At 44.2% G+C, this 16,962-nt stretch overlaps 1 protein-coding gene across 4 annotated transcripts in view; it reads left to right on the forward strand.

The window, feature by feature from the left end:
* Nucleotides 1-16,962, forward strand: part of CLCC1 (chloride channel CLIC like 1) — a 251,622-nt gene that overhangs the window by 43,228 nt on the left and 191,432 nt on the right. For all 4 annotated transcript variants that reach the window (XM_063940150.1, XM_063940151.1, XM_063940152.1 and 1 more), the window contains exons 5-6: nucleotides 5,306-5,527; nucleotides 12,561-12,701. In XM_063940150.1, coding sequence (XP_063796220.1) covers nucleotides 5,306-5,527; nucleotides 12,561-12,701 — 363 coding nt within the window. The remainder of the gene's footprint in view (nucleotides 1-5,305; nucleotides 5,528-12,560; nucleotides 12,702-16,962) is intronic.

The following is a 16,962-nucleotide window of genomic DNA, read 5'->3' on the forward strand; positions in this document are numbered from 1 at the left end:
ACGTATCGGATAATCTGCTGTTTATTTAGGTGAAGCATCCAAGGATGCCGGAACCATTGGATCCAAGATTTCTGCATTATCTATTTCGGCACGCCGGGCGCTCTGGCTTCGGCAATAGCAGGTGGATGCTGAATCTAAGAAGGCGGTAGAGGCAATACCGTTTAATGGCGAATTCCTGTTTGGTCAAGAACTGGTTACCCTGATCTCCAAAGCCACTGGTGGTAAGTCAACCTATCTTCCCTCTGCAGCTCCAACTCCCAGGAAGACTTATTCTGGTCCATCTTCCGGTCCTTTTCGTGTCCCATCAAAGTTCAGAGGACGAAAAACACTTCTTTTAAGGTAATAGAGGCCGAGGTCATGCGGAATCCACAGCTGCCTTACCACAGGACCCTAAGCCTGCCTCTAAGCCCACAGCATGACGGGCTACCCTCCCTCCTGGGGGATCCCAGGGTGGGAGCTCGTTTACAGAATTTCAAACAAGTTTGGTCAGAAACCTGCACAGATGCCTGGGTAAGATAGATCATTGTCCACGGTTACAGACTATATTTTCACTCCTCAGAGATTTTTTACAACCGGTTTACCAGTTTCACATGAACGTCAAGAATCCTTTCTCCAGGCAACACAAAGACTTCTAGAGATAGGAGACATTTTTCCAGTTCCTTTCCAGCAGCAGAAACTGGGATTATATTCCAGTTTATTCGTAGTACCAAAGCCGAATGGCTCGGTAAAGCCCATCCTGAATTTTAAGGTTATCAATCCCTTTCTGAGAGTATTCAAATTCAAGTTGGAGTCCCTGCGCTCGTTGATAACTGGTCTGGAAGCAGGAGATTTTCTTGTGTCAATAGACATCAAGGACGCTTATCTCCACATACCAATTTGGCCTCCGCATTAGAGTTTTATCAGGTTTGCGGTAAAAGATTTGCATTTTCAATTCCAGGCCTTGCCTTTCGGTCTTTCTTCAGCACATCAAGTCTTTACAAAGATAGTGGCAGTGATGATGGCACAATTACGATCTCAAGAGGTGAATGTTTGTTCCCTACTTGGACGATCTACTCCTAAATGCCAAAAGAAAAATTGGTAAATTACATGAGAGTAGCCCAAGCTTTTCTCGTACGACACGGCTGGATCATCAATGTCCAAAAATCTCACAACCAACACAGTGGATTCAATTCCTAGGAATGATCATGGACACTGTGTCATAGGATTTTCCTTCCTCCAGACAAGATTCAGTCCATTCAGGAAATGGTTCGTCTGGTCCTTCAGCATCGCAGAGTATCCGTGCATCTGTGCATTCAACTACTAGGAAAAATGGTAGCGGCCTTCGAGGCAGTGCAATATAGCAGATTCCACTCCTGGCCTATTCAACTAGTTCTCCTTTCTCAGTGGTCAGGTTCGCATCTTTTCATGCATCAGCTACAACCCAGGACACGTCTGTTATTGCTTTGGTGGCTGAACAAGACAAATCTGTCCAAGGGTAGAACCTTTGCTATCACAGATTGGGTGCTCCTCACAACCGATGCCAGTCTCCATGGATGGAGAGCGGTGACTCTGGATTGCCAATTCCAGGGCATTTGGACTCCACAAGAACGGACTCTTCCTATCAATATTCTGGAACTTCGGGCTGTCTACAATGCTCTCCTATTGGGGTTTCATCTCCTACAGGGGCGTGCAATATGTGTGCAGTCGGACAACGCCACAGCAGGGCAGCTATGAAGGAAGTAACCAAGATCCTTTTATGGGCCGAAAGGTATGCTGTGACAACAGTGTCATTGTTCATACCAGGAGTGGAGAACTGGGAGGCCGATTACTTGAGTCGTCAGGATATGCATCCAGGCGAATGGGGAAATTGCATCCTCAAGTTTTTCAGCAACTGGTAAATCGATGGTGACTTCCGCAGATAGATCTCATGGCGTTTAGACGGAACCACAAACTTCCTCGGTATTGCTCTCGCACCAGGGATCCCGCAGCAGAGGCGGTGGATACACTGATGGTTCCTTGGAATTTCCAGTTTGTTTATCTGTTTTCTCCGTTTACTCTGTTACCGCGTCTACTCAAGCGGATCAAAAGAGAAAGGGTCCGGGTCCTCCTCGTGGCGCCAGACTGGCCTCGAAGAACGTTGTACATCGACCTACATTACTTATTCATAGATGACCCGTGGCCTCTACCTCTACGACAGGATCTGCTAAAGCGGGGACCTTTTGTTTATTCAAACTTACAGGGGCTACGTTTGACGGTGTGGCTGTTGAAAGGGAAATCCTAAAGCAAAAAGGAATTCCATCACTAGTTATCCCTACAATGCTGAGTGCTATAAAGGAGGTCACTTCAAAGCACTATTTCCGCATATGGAAAGCCAATATCTCTTGGTGTGAGCAGCGTCTGTGTTCTGCTACTTCTTTTACATTGCCTACGCTTCTCCTTTTTCCCCCAGGCTGGTTTCTCAGCTGGATTAAGTATAGGTTCTTTCAAGGTTCAAGTCTCCGCCCTTTCCATTTTTTTCCATTTTACTCCTGGAAGTACAGACCTTCCTTCAGGGGGTTATCCGCCTTAAACCTCCATTTACAGTATCCCTCCTACAGCTCCTTGGGATCTGGATACGGTTCTAACCTTTTTACAGTCATCTTTATTTGAACCACTGGAATCGGTGGAGTTGAGATTTCTTATGTGGAAGGTAGTTTTACTTCTAGCTCTGGCTTCAGCGCTGCTGGTTTCCAAATTAGGAGCTCTGTCGTGCCGTCCTCCATATTTAATATTTCAAGAGGACAGAGCGGGCTCCGCATTCATAGGTCTTTTCTACCTAAGGTTGTTTCAGCATTTCACATCAATCAACCTATTGTAGTCCCGGGGCTATCAGACGATTCTCCTTCTTCGAGATCCCTGGATGTAGTTTGGGCCCTACGTGTTTACGTAGAGCGAACAGCTGATTTGCGCAAGACTGATAATCTTTTCGTTCTCTATGATGCTGCCAGGCCTGGTTGGCCGGCCTCAAAACAAACTTTGGCTCGTTGGATCAAATTTACCATTAGACAGGCTTATCTCACATCCTCTCTTCCACCACCAAGGTCGGTTTCGGACCACTCCACTAGATCTTTGGCTCTTCCTGGGCGGCTGCTAGAGGAGTTTCTTTGACACAGTTGTGCAGAGCAGCAACTTGGTCGGGGAAACATATGTTTATAAAGTGCTGCAAATATGATACCTTTGCAGCTTCGGCTTCTCAGTTTGGCCGAGCAATGCTTCAGAACTCTCAGCGCTTTCCCGCCCATGTTGGGAGCTCTGGGACGTCCCCACCGTATAAATCCTCCAGTGTCCCCTAGTGGATTAAGAAGATAACGGGATTATGGTACTTATCGGTAAATCCATTTCTCCGATTCCACAGGGCACACTGGGTGCCCTCCCAGCGCTGGGCGTTCTTGTTTTTTTTCTCAATTTGTTGCTAAATGTATTTCTTCACAGTTTTTGACTTGCTGGCAGTGATTGTGTAGCCGACTTGTTAATATTAATGACAGTCATACAGCTGTCATTAGAATTACACAGTAATTTCTCACACTGTAATGCCCCCTACACACTCGGCGATCCGCCGCTGAGCGATCCAGCGGCAGGGAGGAGGTGATGGTGGGAGTGAAATTTCTTCTCTTTCCCCGTCACCCGGCTCCATAGCACTGCATGCTAATATGGACGAAATTGTCCATATTGGCTTGCATGCATAAGCGACCTGGCACCAACAATGAACGCGCTCGGGGCTGCGCATCGTTGGTGCCTACACACTGAACGATATGAACGAGTTCTCGTTCATTAAGGAACGAGAACGTTCATATCGTTAAGGGAAATCTTTAAGTGTGTATGGTCCTTATGGGCTACTGATTTCAGTTTATTTTACTTATTTACTGGACTCTGGGCAAGTAAATGTAGTACTCTCATAGGATTTACATATAATAATGGGGTATTGTGTGTAGAATTTTGAGGGCAAAAAAATTATTTATTCCATTTTGGAATAAGGCAGTAACATAACAAAATGTGGAAAAAGTGAAACCTTTCCGGCTGCACTGTATCTGATCAGCAGTACTACTTGAGAATACACTACGTAATTAGTGATTATTTTATGAAAATCCTATGAGAGGACTATCAGATATGACTTGTCAGTATTATTAACATCATGGCTACACAATGACTGGCAGCAAACCAGAAAGTGTGAGGAAATACATTTAGCAACAAATTGAACAATGTTGCTAAATATAGACACATTGGGATTTGAACTTTTGTGACATCAACCCCTCGGTCTAAAGTAAGAGCAACATTTATAAACCTCTTATCTTGGAGCCAATACAGTGCATCCGGAAAGTATTCCCAGCGCTTCACTTTTTCCACATTTTGTTATGTTACAGTCTTATTCCAAACTGAAATAAATAATTTTTTTCCCTCAAAATTCTACACACTATACCCCATAATGACAACGTGAAAATGTTTGTTTTTTTCTGAGATTTTTGCAAATTTATTAAAAATAAAAAAAACTAAGAAATCACATGTATTCACAGCCTTTGCTCAATACTTTATTGATGCACCTTTGGCAGCAATTACAGCCTCAAGTCTTTTGGAGTATGATGCCACAAACATAGCACACCTATCTTTGGGTAGTTTAGCCCATTCCTCTTTGCAGCATCTCTCAAGCTCCATCAGGTTGGCCGGAAGGAGCCTTCACATGGGCTCCTATGCAGGCGCCCACACATGTGCAGCTGTCTCGCTGCCGCCGGATCCGACCGCAGCATACAGGCCGGATGACAGGACAGCTGGATTTCAATGTGAACACATACATTTCAGTGTATGTGTTCACACAGTGCGGCTGTGCTGCACTGTGTTTTATGAAAATCCTGTGTGTCACTGATGGATCCTGTTCTGCGGGATCCCATAGAACAGGATCCGTGTGAACACAAATCCCCCCTCCCAGCCAAGCGGGTCCCGCTTGGCCGCTATGTGTGGCAAGAGCCTAACTAAATATTCCGTTGCTGCTTGCCCAAATATTTGGATTTTTAAAAGAAATATAATAAAGGTTACTTAAACATTTGTGTGCCATATACAGACCCATTTCCTGTCTTTCTCCCTTTGGATCAATCTAGTAAACCTTGGTCTTTGGTAGCACCCGCGCTCTATCATTGTAATTAATACGAGATAGTTAGATGATGGGGGGAAATTCATAGAATTATATTTATATAATTTTCCTAGTGCCACAGAACTTTTTCTCTCTCCTTCTGTCTATAGTCTGTTTTCAGGCTATTCTTAACATGCAAATATTACTTGTGCTTACGTTTCTCAGCCAGATAACACCCAGCCAGAGGTCCATTATGATGCGGAGGTGGTCCTTACGAAGGAGATGCTTACCGAGATCCAGAAGTTCCTTGATAATGCTGACTGGAATGTGGGTGCTCTTGATGAGGCACTAAGCAAGACACTGGTGCGCTTCAAGCATCACAATGAGGAAGAATGGAGGTGGAGATTTGAGGACTATTTTGGTGTAGACATCTTCACCGCTTTTATGGTAAGGGGTTGTTGGTAGTCCATTGTTTCCTGGACTTAAATTAAGACTAACAAAAACTACATATTTTAGGATGAATGTTTTAATAAGATCAACTTTAGCAGTAACATACAGTAAATTAGGGGGGAACATTGCATACCCAGTGTTCGAGATTTATATTAAAAAAAAATTACAGCCCACACAGAAATGCTTTTGATATGCTGTTTAACGTGTATTTTGAAGGTGATTGTTGCATTTCAGCACACTATAAAACTATACAAACACCCAGAGATTAAACATGTAGCATTTGGAAAACCCACGTAAAAATGGATATGGAATCACTTCAAACAATGACTTAATGTTTCATTGAAACCAGTGACAATCTACCTTTCAGCAGCAATCCCACAGTTTATTTTTTATAGAAAATCTCAAGTTAAAGGTGCAACTGATAGGTATTTTCTACAAATCCCCTCCTTTATAAAATCTATCTGGAGGGCAGATGGCTGTCTTTTCATTTTTGTGCACTGTGTAGGAATCTGCTGCAATGGCAGATGGGGGGGGGGCAGAGGCATTTATAATGCAGGAGCCTCTCTGCTCACTCGTCATGTGCCATGTGATTGCGGTTGTAAAATATGTATTAATATTTGTTTTTTATAGCATGACACAGTAATTGATGCTAACCCCCCCCTCTTAAAAAAACAAAACAAGCCTCATTTACAGAATGACTGCGTTAATGCACCAGGAAATGGGAGAGGGTGATGTTTCTTATGAATGCAAAGTTGTTAAAACACAAAACCACAGTTGCCTTTAAACAATATGGTCCCGCTTCTGATTTGCTCGCTACTACAATTGTTAGTGCCTTTTGACGTAGGCTATTGCCCTTCCTCTGGTGTACAGCTATGCATCTGGACGTGCAAGGGCTGGGACGCCCATTTTGATCTGCTACAGCTGAAACCATCCCACTTTGTTAATTTTATGTTGTAACTTGCACCAGCCCCATGCTATATGTAGATTATCCAAGTAAGCCACCAATTTGAGCGATTAAGCACCTGAGTTAGCAACCAGTCATTTAAAACATCCAAAATACGCCCATAAAATGGACCTTCTCCGTGGATCTAAATTACCAACACCCAGTCAACGACTAATACATGTCAGAGATCATACATCTCAATCGGCACTGCAACTCTGCATAGACATCATGAAACACAGGCCTCGTGTGAGCTTTTAGGGATTTTCGCACAGTAGCAAAAAAACACTAATTTCCGTGAACATTGGCGTTGGGTCTGACTCTTAATCGGGCCCTGTTATTTAATCTAGAAGATTTTGTTTTTCATTCAGTTGTCTGAAAAGGTAGTGGCCAGATTTAGAACAAAAATAAACTTCATCTGCTTTTGTACAGAATTACTCTGGCAGACTAGCTGTTCATTATTTACAGTACAAGTGAATAATTCCACAGTATCTAATTAAAAGCACTAAGGTCATTCAAAAGGGATTTTTTTCCTTTGTACGGCATCCCTGGATACAGTTGCATTTTCTGCCAGGGGAATGTCTTCAGCTGTGGTCATCAGAAGAGCTCTCTGGCTATGTCTCTGTGCAATGGATCCACCATGTTTAGCCATTATTCCTCTTGAAGACACTTTTTTGGTGATAAATTTGATTTAAGAAATGACAAGGGTTAAACCACATAATTTGCTGCCCTTCAGGGCTAAAGGCAGGAGGCCAGGGCAGAAGACATATCAATATGTGCTGCAATAATCTTCACAAGGTGTTGGTGGTAAGATTTCAGATTACGCAAAGGTCTGAACGCTTACCACTCAAAGTCATTGGGTTTGTGCTATCATCAGCAAGTGGTACAAAGCCATATATCGTCTGGTACTTGGAAGAAATATTTCTCTGAAGTTTTGGTGTCCATCCTCCCCTGTGGAATTAATGACTTCCAGAAATCTACAGAATCCTTATTGCTACATTCTTATTACAGCTCCATGTCCTAGATTCCTCATATTTTGTGTTCTAGTCACTTCTTCTTCACCTGTTTCCCATTTGGCCTCTCTGCATATCCAAAGATCTTCACCAAGGTGTTTATGGTTCTCATGTCCCCTCTCTGGGAGCCATACTTTCTTTATCTAAATGATATACCAGTATTTTGAGCTTTCTTCGCATCTGCTGTAAAAGGGAGTATCGATAGACACCACACAAGTCATACAAGTCAGTGTTTTAACCAGATTAAAGGCTTGTCAAAATGCAATATCTGGCCCACCAGCTTCAGTCCGAGCAACTAACTTTAACATGGGCCTGTTTCCTACTCCTGGGGATGTTCTCATCCACCATAGGAATATGCGGGAACCGAGCTAGATCTACTCATTCAATGAGAATGTAGTTTGGCATGTTTGGATTATGTCATCAGATTTCCAGGGGTTTCCAGGGAGTTCCATAATTGGTGGCATGATCCAAGGCTGTTTGATCATGATGTATCTCTTTCAGAACCAGACTGACTTGTGCTTTAAACATATGCAACTCTCCTCTCAAAAGTCATGCCAGGTACGTGGAACCAAAGTAAACTTTTGACTGCTCCAGATACATTGATTGGTGACAGCCCGAAATACCTACTCCTGCAACAAGGATACCTGGGCTGAAGGAAAAAATGTGCTATCAGTTCTGTTTAAATGTCAGCTGGGGTTGTCCCTCGTCTGCACCCTACATAACATAAGGAAATATGCCTTGTTCATGGTTTGCAGATGGTTTGGAATGCTTTTGAAACAGCCTGGGCCTTTGCCATTCCTGTCAGATTTTAGCATCAGGAACCGGCTATTTGAGAAAACCCAGGATGTCCTCTCTTTGACATTGGGATTGTGCGTTCATTGCTAAGACACAACAATGTGTCTGGCAAAGTGTTTGTGCTTTTTCATGCTAGGAAAATATATTCTTCCTCTATTTACTACAGGATGTGGAAGAAATTCATCTTGTGGTGCAAACCCAAATTGGAGCCTGGCCATATTATTTTTATATTTATTTATATTTACTTATATAGTGACTGCATATTCCGTTGCGCTTTACAAATGGATTTTTTTCTAAGCAGTGAAGCAAAATCATCCTCATGTCAAGTCTTTTGTTTCACCTTTGGATCTTAATGTTGTTCTGAACACTCAAATGTTTGATACCTTTCCACGATATCTCCCTTATGTGGCTCACACATGAGGTATTGTTTACATTAGCAATCATATCTGTCCGTCAAGTGGGGGAATTACATGCCTTATGGTAAAGAGAGACTTTTTGGTAGTATAGCAAAGTAGTCTCCACATTTCATATCAATCATGTAATAAGACTTCCACTTTTCTGCCCACAACCAACTAATTATTGTGTACTCAGGATCTTACTGGGGCAATTTCTGTTATGCTTTCTAAAGGCACATTTGACAAGAGATGTGGCAAATTCATGGTCACGCAGAGCCCAGGTCTTAACAGATGTTCTGCAATGCTGGTTGGTCATCTCTTCACACTTTTACCAGAAATGATCTCTAGATGTGATGTGTTCTGCTGATGCTCAGTTTAGAAAGAACATTCTTCAGTTATTCATGATTATTTTCAGTTATTCATTAATGGTTTAGTATCTCATCTTTTTCATATATTGCCAAGGAATTTAAAAAGGAAACGAGAGGTCTATATTTGCTGTTAAGATTGGCGGGTAAAGCTGGGTACACACCTATACAATTGTTCTCCCGATATTGGGTGAACAGCCATTAATTGTATAAGTGTGTACTCTATACCGATGCAAGAGCGTTAGCTGATAAACGGCTTATAACGCTCTGGAAACGGTCTCGTGTGCTGCACATGCGGCCTCCCGATCCCCATAGTGGAGCCGCTACCCCCCTGCTTCTGCTCCCGTCTCACATGAGGTCACAGCTGGATACACACAGAGTGTTTTACCCGATCAGCCGGGATCGAACAAGTGTGTACCCAGCTACACTCAGTCAGTATATATCAACAGTACCAGAGGTATTTGTCTCTGTATCTTCTGGAAATCAACTACAGTGTATAAGCAAATATCTTATTCCTCTTATTTAGCATGCCTAGTTTCATTGTTTTATTTGATTATGTATGTGTGAACATAGCCTACTAAGACCCTATTTAAAAATATATATATATATAAAAAATAAAATAATATATATATATATACAGTGGGGATTGAAAGTTTGGGCACCCCAGGCTAAAATTAATTTTAATGTGCAAAAAGAAGCCAAGGAAAGATGGAAAAAATCTCCAAAAGGCATCAAATTACAGATTAGACATTCTAATAACATGTCAAAAAAAGTTTGATTTTATTTCCATCATTTACACTTTCAAAAGAACAGAAAACAAAAAATGCCGTCTGCAAAAGTTTGGGCACCCTGCAGAGTTAATACCTTGTACTGCCCCCTTTGGCAAGTATCACAGCTTGTAAACGCTTTTTGAAGCCAACCAAGAGTCTTTCAATTCTTGTTTGAGGTATCTTCGCCCATTCTTCCTTACAAAAGTCTTCCAGTTCTTTGAGATTCCTGGGCTGTCTGTGACGCACTGCTCTTTTAAGGTCTATCCATAGATTTACAATTATGTTGAGGTCAGGAGATTGTGAAGGCCATGGCAAAACCTTCAGTTTACGCCTCTTGATGTAATCCACCGTGGATTTTGAGGTGTGATTAGGATCATTATCCATTTGTAGAAGCCAGCCTCTCTTTAACTTCAGCTTTTTCACAGATGGCATCAAGTTAGCGTCCAAAATTTGCTGGAATCTTATTGAATCCATTTTTCCTTCTACTTGTGAAATGTTCCCTGTGCCACTGGCTGCAATACAACCCCAAAGCATGATTGATCCACCCCCATGCTTAACAGTTGGACAGAGGTTCTTTTCATTAAATTCTGTGCCCTTCCTTCTCCAAACGTACCTTTGCTCATTCCGGCCAAAAAGTTCTATTTTAACCTCATCGGTCCACAGAACTTTATTCCAAAATGCATCAGGCTTGTCTATATGTTCATTTGCAAACTTCAAACGCTGATTTTTGTGGTGAGGACGTAGAAGAGGTTTTCTTCTGATGACTCTTCCATGAAGACCATATTTGTACAAGTATCTCTTTATAGTGGAATAGTGTACCACAACTCCAGTGTCTGTCAGATCTTCCTGGAGGGATCGTGCAGTCAAACGTGGATTTTGACTTGCTTTTCTCACAATCCTGCAAGCTGTTCTGTCTGATATTTTTCTTGGTCTTCCAGAACTTGCTTTAACTTCCACTGTTCCTGATGACTGCCATTTCTTAATTACATTCCGAACAGAGGATATGGGCGTCTGATAATGCTTTGCTATCTTCTTATAGCCTTCTCCTGCTTTGTGAGCGTCAACTATTCTCAGTTTCAGTGTTCTACACAACTGCTTAGAGGAACCCATGGTGCTGATTGTTGGAGCAAGGTCAGATGAGTCTGGGCTTTTAAAACCTTTGAGATTGACATCACCTGGTCTTTCCAGACGATGATTGAGAACAATCCATGACACTGCCAGGTCTCAGCTGTCCAAAGGGGGCAGTACAAGGTATTAACTCTGCAGGGTGCTCAAACTTTTGCAGACGCCATTTTTTGTTTTCTGTTCTTTTGAAAGTGTAAATGATGGAAATAAAATCAAACTTTTTTGACATGTTATAAGAATGTCTAATCTGTAATTTGATGCCTTTTGGAGATTTTTCCATCTTTCCTTGGCTTCTTTTTGCACATTAAAATGAATTTTTGCCTGGGGTGCCCAAACTTTCAATCCCCACTGTATGTATGTATGTATGTATGTATGTATGTATGTATATGTATGTATGTATGTGTATATATATATATATATATAATGGCAAATACCGCTGACTCATCACAAAATCTCCTGAACCATAAGGACTAGGAATTTGACATTTGGACAGTAGTTTGCTTTTGTGACGTAGGCACCCACTAAGAAGGTATTTTTCAAAATTCCACCCACAAAGGGATTAAAAGGAATGCGATTATTGGGAATTACCCCCTCACAGAGGAGCGTTAAAACAGCCCACCCAGCCGGGGCTATAATGAATACATGGTGTCAGTGATACCAAGTTGCCGATGGGGGAGGACACAATGCTCTGTTCATGGACTTCCTTGCCACTGGCAATTGCAGAGCACTCCGTTATTCAAATAGGGAAGCCCCATCAGCTGTCACCGCTAAACAGTGTCAAACTTCGCTGGATGTGCCTCCTCTAAAGGACTGCTCTGCAATTGTCACTGGAAAGTCAGTCCAGCCTTGTGGTTCAGGAGATTTTGTGATAAATCGGTGGCATTTGCCATTTAAATATATAGATTTCAGATATAAGTACATATCCAACCTAAGGTATCTCCAGCCGGGTTAATCTGTCACTTGAACTAAACATTGGCGAACCTCTCAGAGAGCAATAGGAGGAAAGGAGACATATATTTTTTATTTATTTAGATATATATATATATATATATATATATATATATATATATATATATATATATTTATATATATATATTTATTTATTTATAGATATATATATTTTAACTCTTAAATGCATTAAAGGAAAACTTGATAGTCCGCAACTGCTTATCTGCGGTGTAAAGGGTGCTGACAGCTCTCCCAGTGACCTTAAGTGTTGTGCTAAAATCTTTACCTTTTTTTGCCTCGAAATTGGAGCCCTAAAGAGAGCAAGAAGCTAAGCAAGGAGACCTAGGGCCTTTGGAATAGAGTCTGCCTATCCCTGCAAACCTTACATATTTAACATACAGCGGGTGGAGCTTGTACTGTCGTACCAGCATTTACAGAACTGAGCAGGGCAGCATCAAAGGCAGGTCAGGGCAGAGAAGGAGGCGGATTATTCTCCTCAATGCCTGGAGGTGCGGCCTGACGAAGATATATGTAAAAAAAAAATGTAAGAGCAGTATTACATTTGCTTAAATACCAACGCTTTTCATCTCTTTGTGATTATACTTGAAATTCCGTAGCAAAGCACAGGTATTTAGCTAGTAAAAATATGTGTGTAACTAGTATGTTTGCTCTTCTGCAGATAAGTTTGTGCATCCTATGCGTTGTTTCAGTGATAGCTACGGAGATGTGGACACATGTCGAATGGTTTACACAGATTAAAAGGCTTTGTTTTCTGAGCTTTATCATCAGCATTGGCTGGAACTGGATGTACTTATATAAGGTGAGTGCTGTCATGAGAGATGTCTTACTTATTTCACTTACTGTAAGGATGTCTGTGTGTAAAAGAAATGTATTCTGCCTTTCTGCTGCGGGGTACACTGGGCTCCACAAGGATAGACATAGGGGTGTAGAGTAGGATCTTGATCCGAGGCACCAACAGGCTGAAAAGCTTTGACTGTTCCCAGAATGCATAGCGCCGCCTCCTCTATAACCCCGCCTCCCTGCGCAGGAGCTCAGTTTTTGTAGTTGGAGCCGCAGCCCTAAGAAGAGCTTTTTTGAGAAGAAAAGTGAAGACTTCAAGGGCTGTAGCAGTGTGTACATGTCTTGTGACATTCACTGTTGCAGCTCCATCTCTCCCCAGCGGCGCTGTACACTCCAAAGCCCTGGTTGCCGGGTAACTACAGCAGGAGGCTCCGGTTTTCTTCACAGTCGGGCACACACGACAAGGGCTCTCCGGGATCGCGTGGCCGCACTTCGGGAGGTGGTGAGTGTGTCCCGCGCGCAGGACCCGTACTTTATCGTGAACCGGCGCGGTCAATGGGAGGCGTTCCGCGCGCGCTGGCGGTGGACACTGTGGCAGTACAGGCGATCCCACTAGATCACCAGGGCATGGGTACAGGTCAGGTTTTCCCTTAAAACCATTTTACTAGTAGCCCACAGTATTCGGTGGTTTTGCCAGCAGGGGGGATAAGGCTTAGACCTGGAGCCCCTCCCCCAGCCCCAGGGCACCATTTCCTGCAAATGTTCCCGCCCTGGAGCTGCATATCTGTCTCTCCCTCACTCCCTGTCAGTGTTTGGGCGCCATTTCTCTCAGCTACACTGTTCCTGGGACTGCTTGGGCAAATCCTCCTGTGTAAAGCCGCCTGGTTGTCAGCGCTGTGACTTTACATGACACTTAAGTATTCTACCTGCCAATTAGAGTGTTAGTTAAGAAAGAGTGCATTTAGTCAGGGTTTTCTAGTACAATTGCCCTGTGATATACATTCAGTTCTTACTGTGCAGTGTTATATCTATTGACTACATAGCTATATAAGCTGGTCCAGTGCAGTATTATTGTTAGTAATAACCTCTGCATTGTACAACTGTGACTATATGTGTGTGCATTAGCTTGCTGAGTGGTTTCCATTTCGTGTCTCTCACTCAACTTGCTATCCCTATATTCTATAACCTGAGGGGGCTTGATGCGTCAGGTTTTAAATTTATATAGGATTTTCACAAGATATACTCTGATATGTATTTTTCTCTGTGATTTTAGTCACCATATCTCTCCTATATCTGTGCTTGTGCTGACTACACTGCGCAGGGGTTTGGGTAAGAGGTATTATGCTGCTGCCAATTGTACTGTGTTACCTGATACTGCAAGTTATATCATGTCTGCTTCTGAAGGTAACAGTTCTGGGGCTGAACACACTGCCAGTGTTGCTGAAGCCACAGATCCATATGAGGAGAATATAGCAGCTGTGGGCTCTGGTTCTGGGGCTCCTTGCCCCCCAGTGGGACTGTGTCAACGGAGGTACATAATGACCCACCGTGGGCTGCTTATTCCACGCTTCTGCATACGCTAGTTAATAAACTAACACCCCCTATGCCAGTGCAACCGTATGTGGTCCCTGCAGCTAACCCGTCGTGGGCGGACAATTTATCTGCTCAATTGAAGAAGTTGAACCAGTCCCTGACTACTAAAAAGTCTGACCCTCGCTCGCCTAAGCCCAAGGGGTCCTCTAAGCGAGCTCTTATCTTCTCACAATCCACTGCTGTCACCTCGTCTGATGAAGATGGCACTTACACTGACCCCACAGATTCTGACACAGATACTGCTGATGGGGAGGGTAGTTCACATGTGGATGTTCCTGATCTTTTGGAGGCTATTGAGTTGATTTTACAGATTACGGATGATCCCGAGCATTCCGTCCCTCCTAAGAAACCAGATAGGTTCAAGCGTCAGAAGGTGGTTAAACAAGTTTTACCTCACTCTGACCACCTAGTGGATATACGTCAGGAACCCTGGGAAAACCCGGGTAAGAAGTTTATGCCTCAAAAGAAGATGCTGGCTCGCTATCCCCTTGCGCCAGAGCTGTCTAAAAATTGGGAAACGCCTCCTCCAATAGACTCACATGTGGCTAGGATGGTGGTTTCCTCAGCTCTACCTGTCACTACCGTCACGTCTCTAAAAGAGCCTACGGATAAACGTGTGGAGGGTTGTTTGAAAGCGATTTACACCCTCACGGGTGCTGCACAAAGGCCCACTATTGCAGCAACATGGGCTGCAGAGGCTATTGAAGCATGGGCCTTGGAGTTAGAAGCTGAAATCTCTTCTGACCATGCTAGACAATGCTTGTCATATATTGTCACAGCTTCTCACTATATTAAAGAGGCGGCTTCTGATGCTGGTATCCTTGCAGCCAAGGCCCTCTACTACATCAGTCCTGGCTTGCCGGATATTGTGGCTGAGATCCTGGTCTGTGGATCTGGACTCTAGAAAAACCCTGGAGGTACTCCCTTTTAAGGGAGATATTCTGTTTGGGGAGGACTTAAATAAGATAGTGGCTGACTTGGCTACTGCCAAAACTGCCTGTCTGCCAAGTACCGCTCCTTCTGTGTCGTAGGCTAAAGGTACTTCCTTTCGCCCCTTTCGTCCTTCAGGTAAAGCAAAAGGTCAGGCGTACAACAAGCAGGCCCGCACTTCCAAACCTGGTAAGCCGAAGCCCAAAAGAGCCTGGGTGGCCCGTCAGCTAGCTTCCAAGACCTATAAGCCTGCCGCATGACGGGACGGGCCTCCCCCTGGGGGATCCCAGGGTGGGGGGCCGGCTTCTAGGGTATACCCAGGAATGGTTGAAGACCACTTCGGATGCCTGGGTACGGGAAGTCATCGCTCGAGGTTACGCCATAGCCTTAAAAACTGACCCCCTCATCGATTTTGCCGGACAGACGTCCCGTTGGACCAAACAAAGGCAAACACTTTACATTCGGTGGTACAGACCCTCCTGGATACAGGAGTCGTAGTACAGGTGCCTCTTGCGCAGAGGAGCCGGGGGTACTTTTCTCCGCTGTTTCTAGTCCCGAAACCGAATGGGTCTTCCCGGCCCATTCTCAACCTCAAGGCATTGAACCAGTTTGTGAAGGTTTCCAAGTTCCGTATGGAAACCCTTCGCTCTATAGTTCTTGCCTTGGAACCTGGGGACTACATGGTCTCCCTGGACATACAGGATGCTTACCTGCATATTCCTATAGCAGCGTCACATCAGCAATACCTGAGGATTGAGATTGGCAACCTCCATTACCAGTTTCGGAGCGTTACCTTTTGGTTTAACTATGGCTCCGCGAGTCCTCACCAAAGTTATGGCGGTGATGACGGTGGTACTCCGCCGTCAAGGGGTCAGGATTCTGCCGAATCTGGACGACTTGTTAATCCTGGCAAATTCCCCAGAACTTCTCCTACGTCATCTGGATATGACTGTCCGGTTTCTACATGCCCACGGGTGGCTCATCAACTGGAAGAAATCCTCCCTGGTCCCTGCTCAGAGCATGGTGCACCTAGGAGCGCTATTGGACACTCACAACCAGAGGTTGTTCTCGTCTCAGGAGAAAGTCCTGAAGCTTCAGGACAGGATTCGTTGCTTCCTTTCTTGTCCGCAAGTGTCGATACATTCGGCGATGCAGGTGCTGGGCCTCATGGTGTCAGCTTTCGACATGGTGGAGTATGCTCAATTCCATTCTCGCCCCCTCCAGAAGCTGATTCTAGCCAAGTGGGACGACCTGCCTCACCGGATCAGGTCTCACGTGATCTCATTGACTCCGGAGGTCTGTCTGTCGCTGCTCTGGTGGCTCCAGGACCGACAATTGTGCAGGGGCCCGTCCCTTCTGGATATCCGACTGGGTCCTGTTGACGACAGATGCCAGTCTAAGAGGTTGGGGCGCGGTGCTGGAGCAACACTCCCTTCAGGGTCGGTGGACCAAGGAGGAATCCCTCCTCTCGATCAACATTCTGGAATTGCGGGCGGTTCTCAATGCGTTGAACCTGGCCCCGCATTTAATTCAGAACCGTCCTGTTCAAGTACAGTCGGACAACGCCACCACAATGGCTTGCATAAATCATCAATGCAGCACTCGAAGCTGTTTGGCAATGAAGGAAGTCTCACGGATTCTACATTGGGCGGAACGCCATCTACCGTCCATATCGGCAATATTCATTCCGGGAGTCCTGAATTGGGAAGCAGACTTTCTCAGTCGTCAGGACGTACATGCCGGCGGGTGGGGCCTCC

The sequence above is a fragment of the Pseudophryne corroboree genome, chromosome 9 (genome assembly GCF_028390025.1).
Source record: "Pseudophryne corroboree isolate aPseCor3 chromosome 9, aPseCor3.hap2, whole genome shotgun sequence".
NCBI lineage: Eukaryota > Metazoa > Chordata > Amphibia > Anura > Myobatrachidae > Pseudophryne > Pseudophryne corroboree.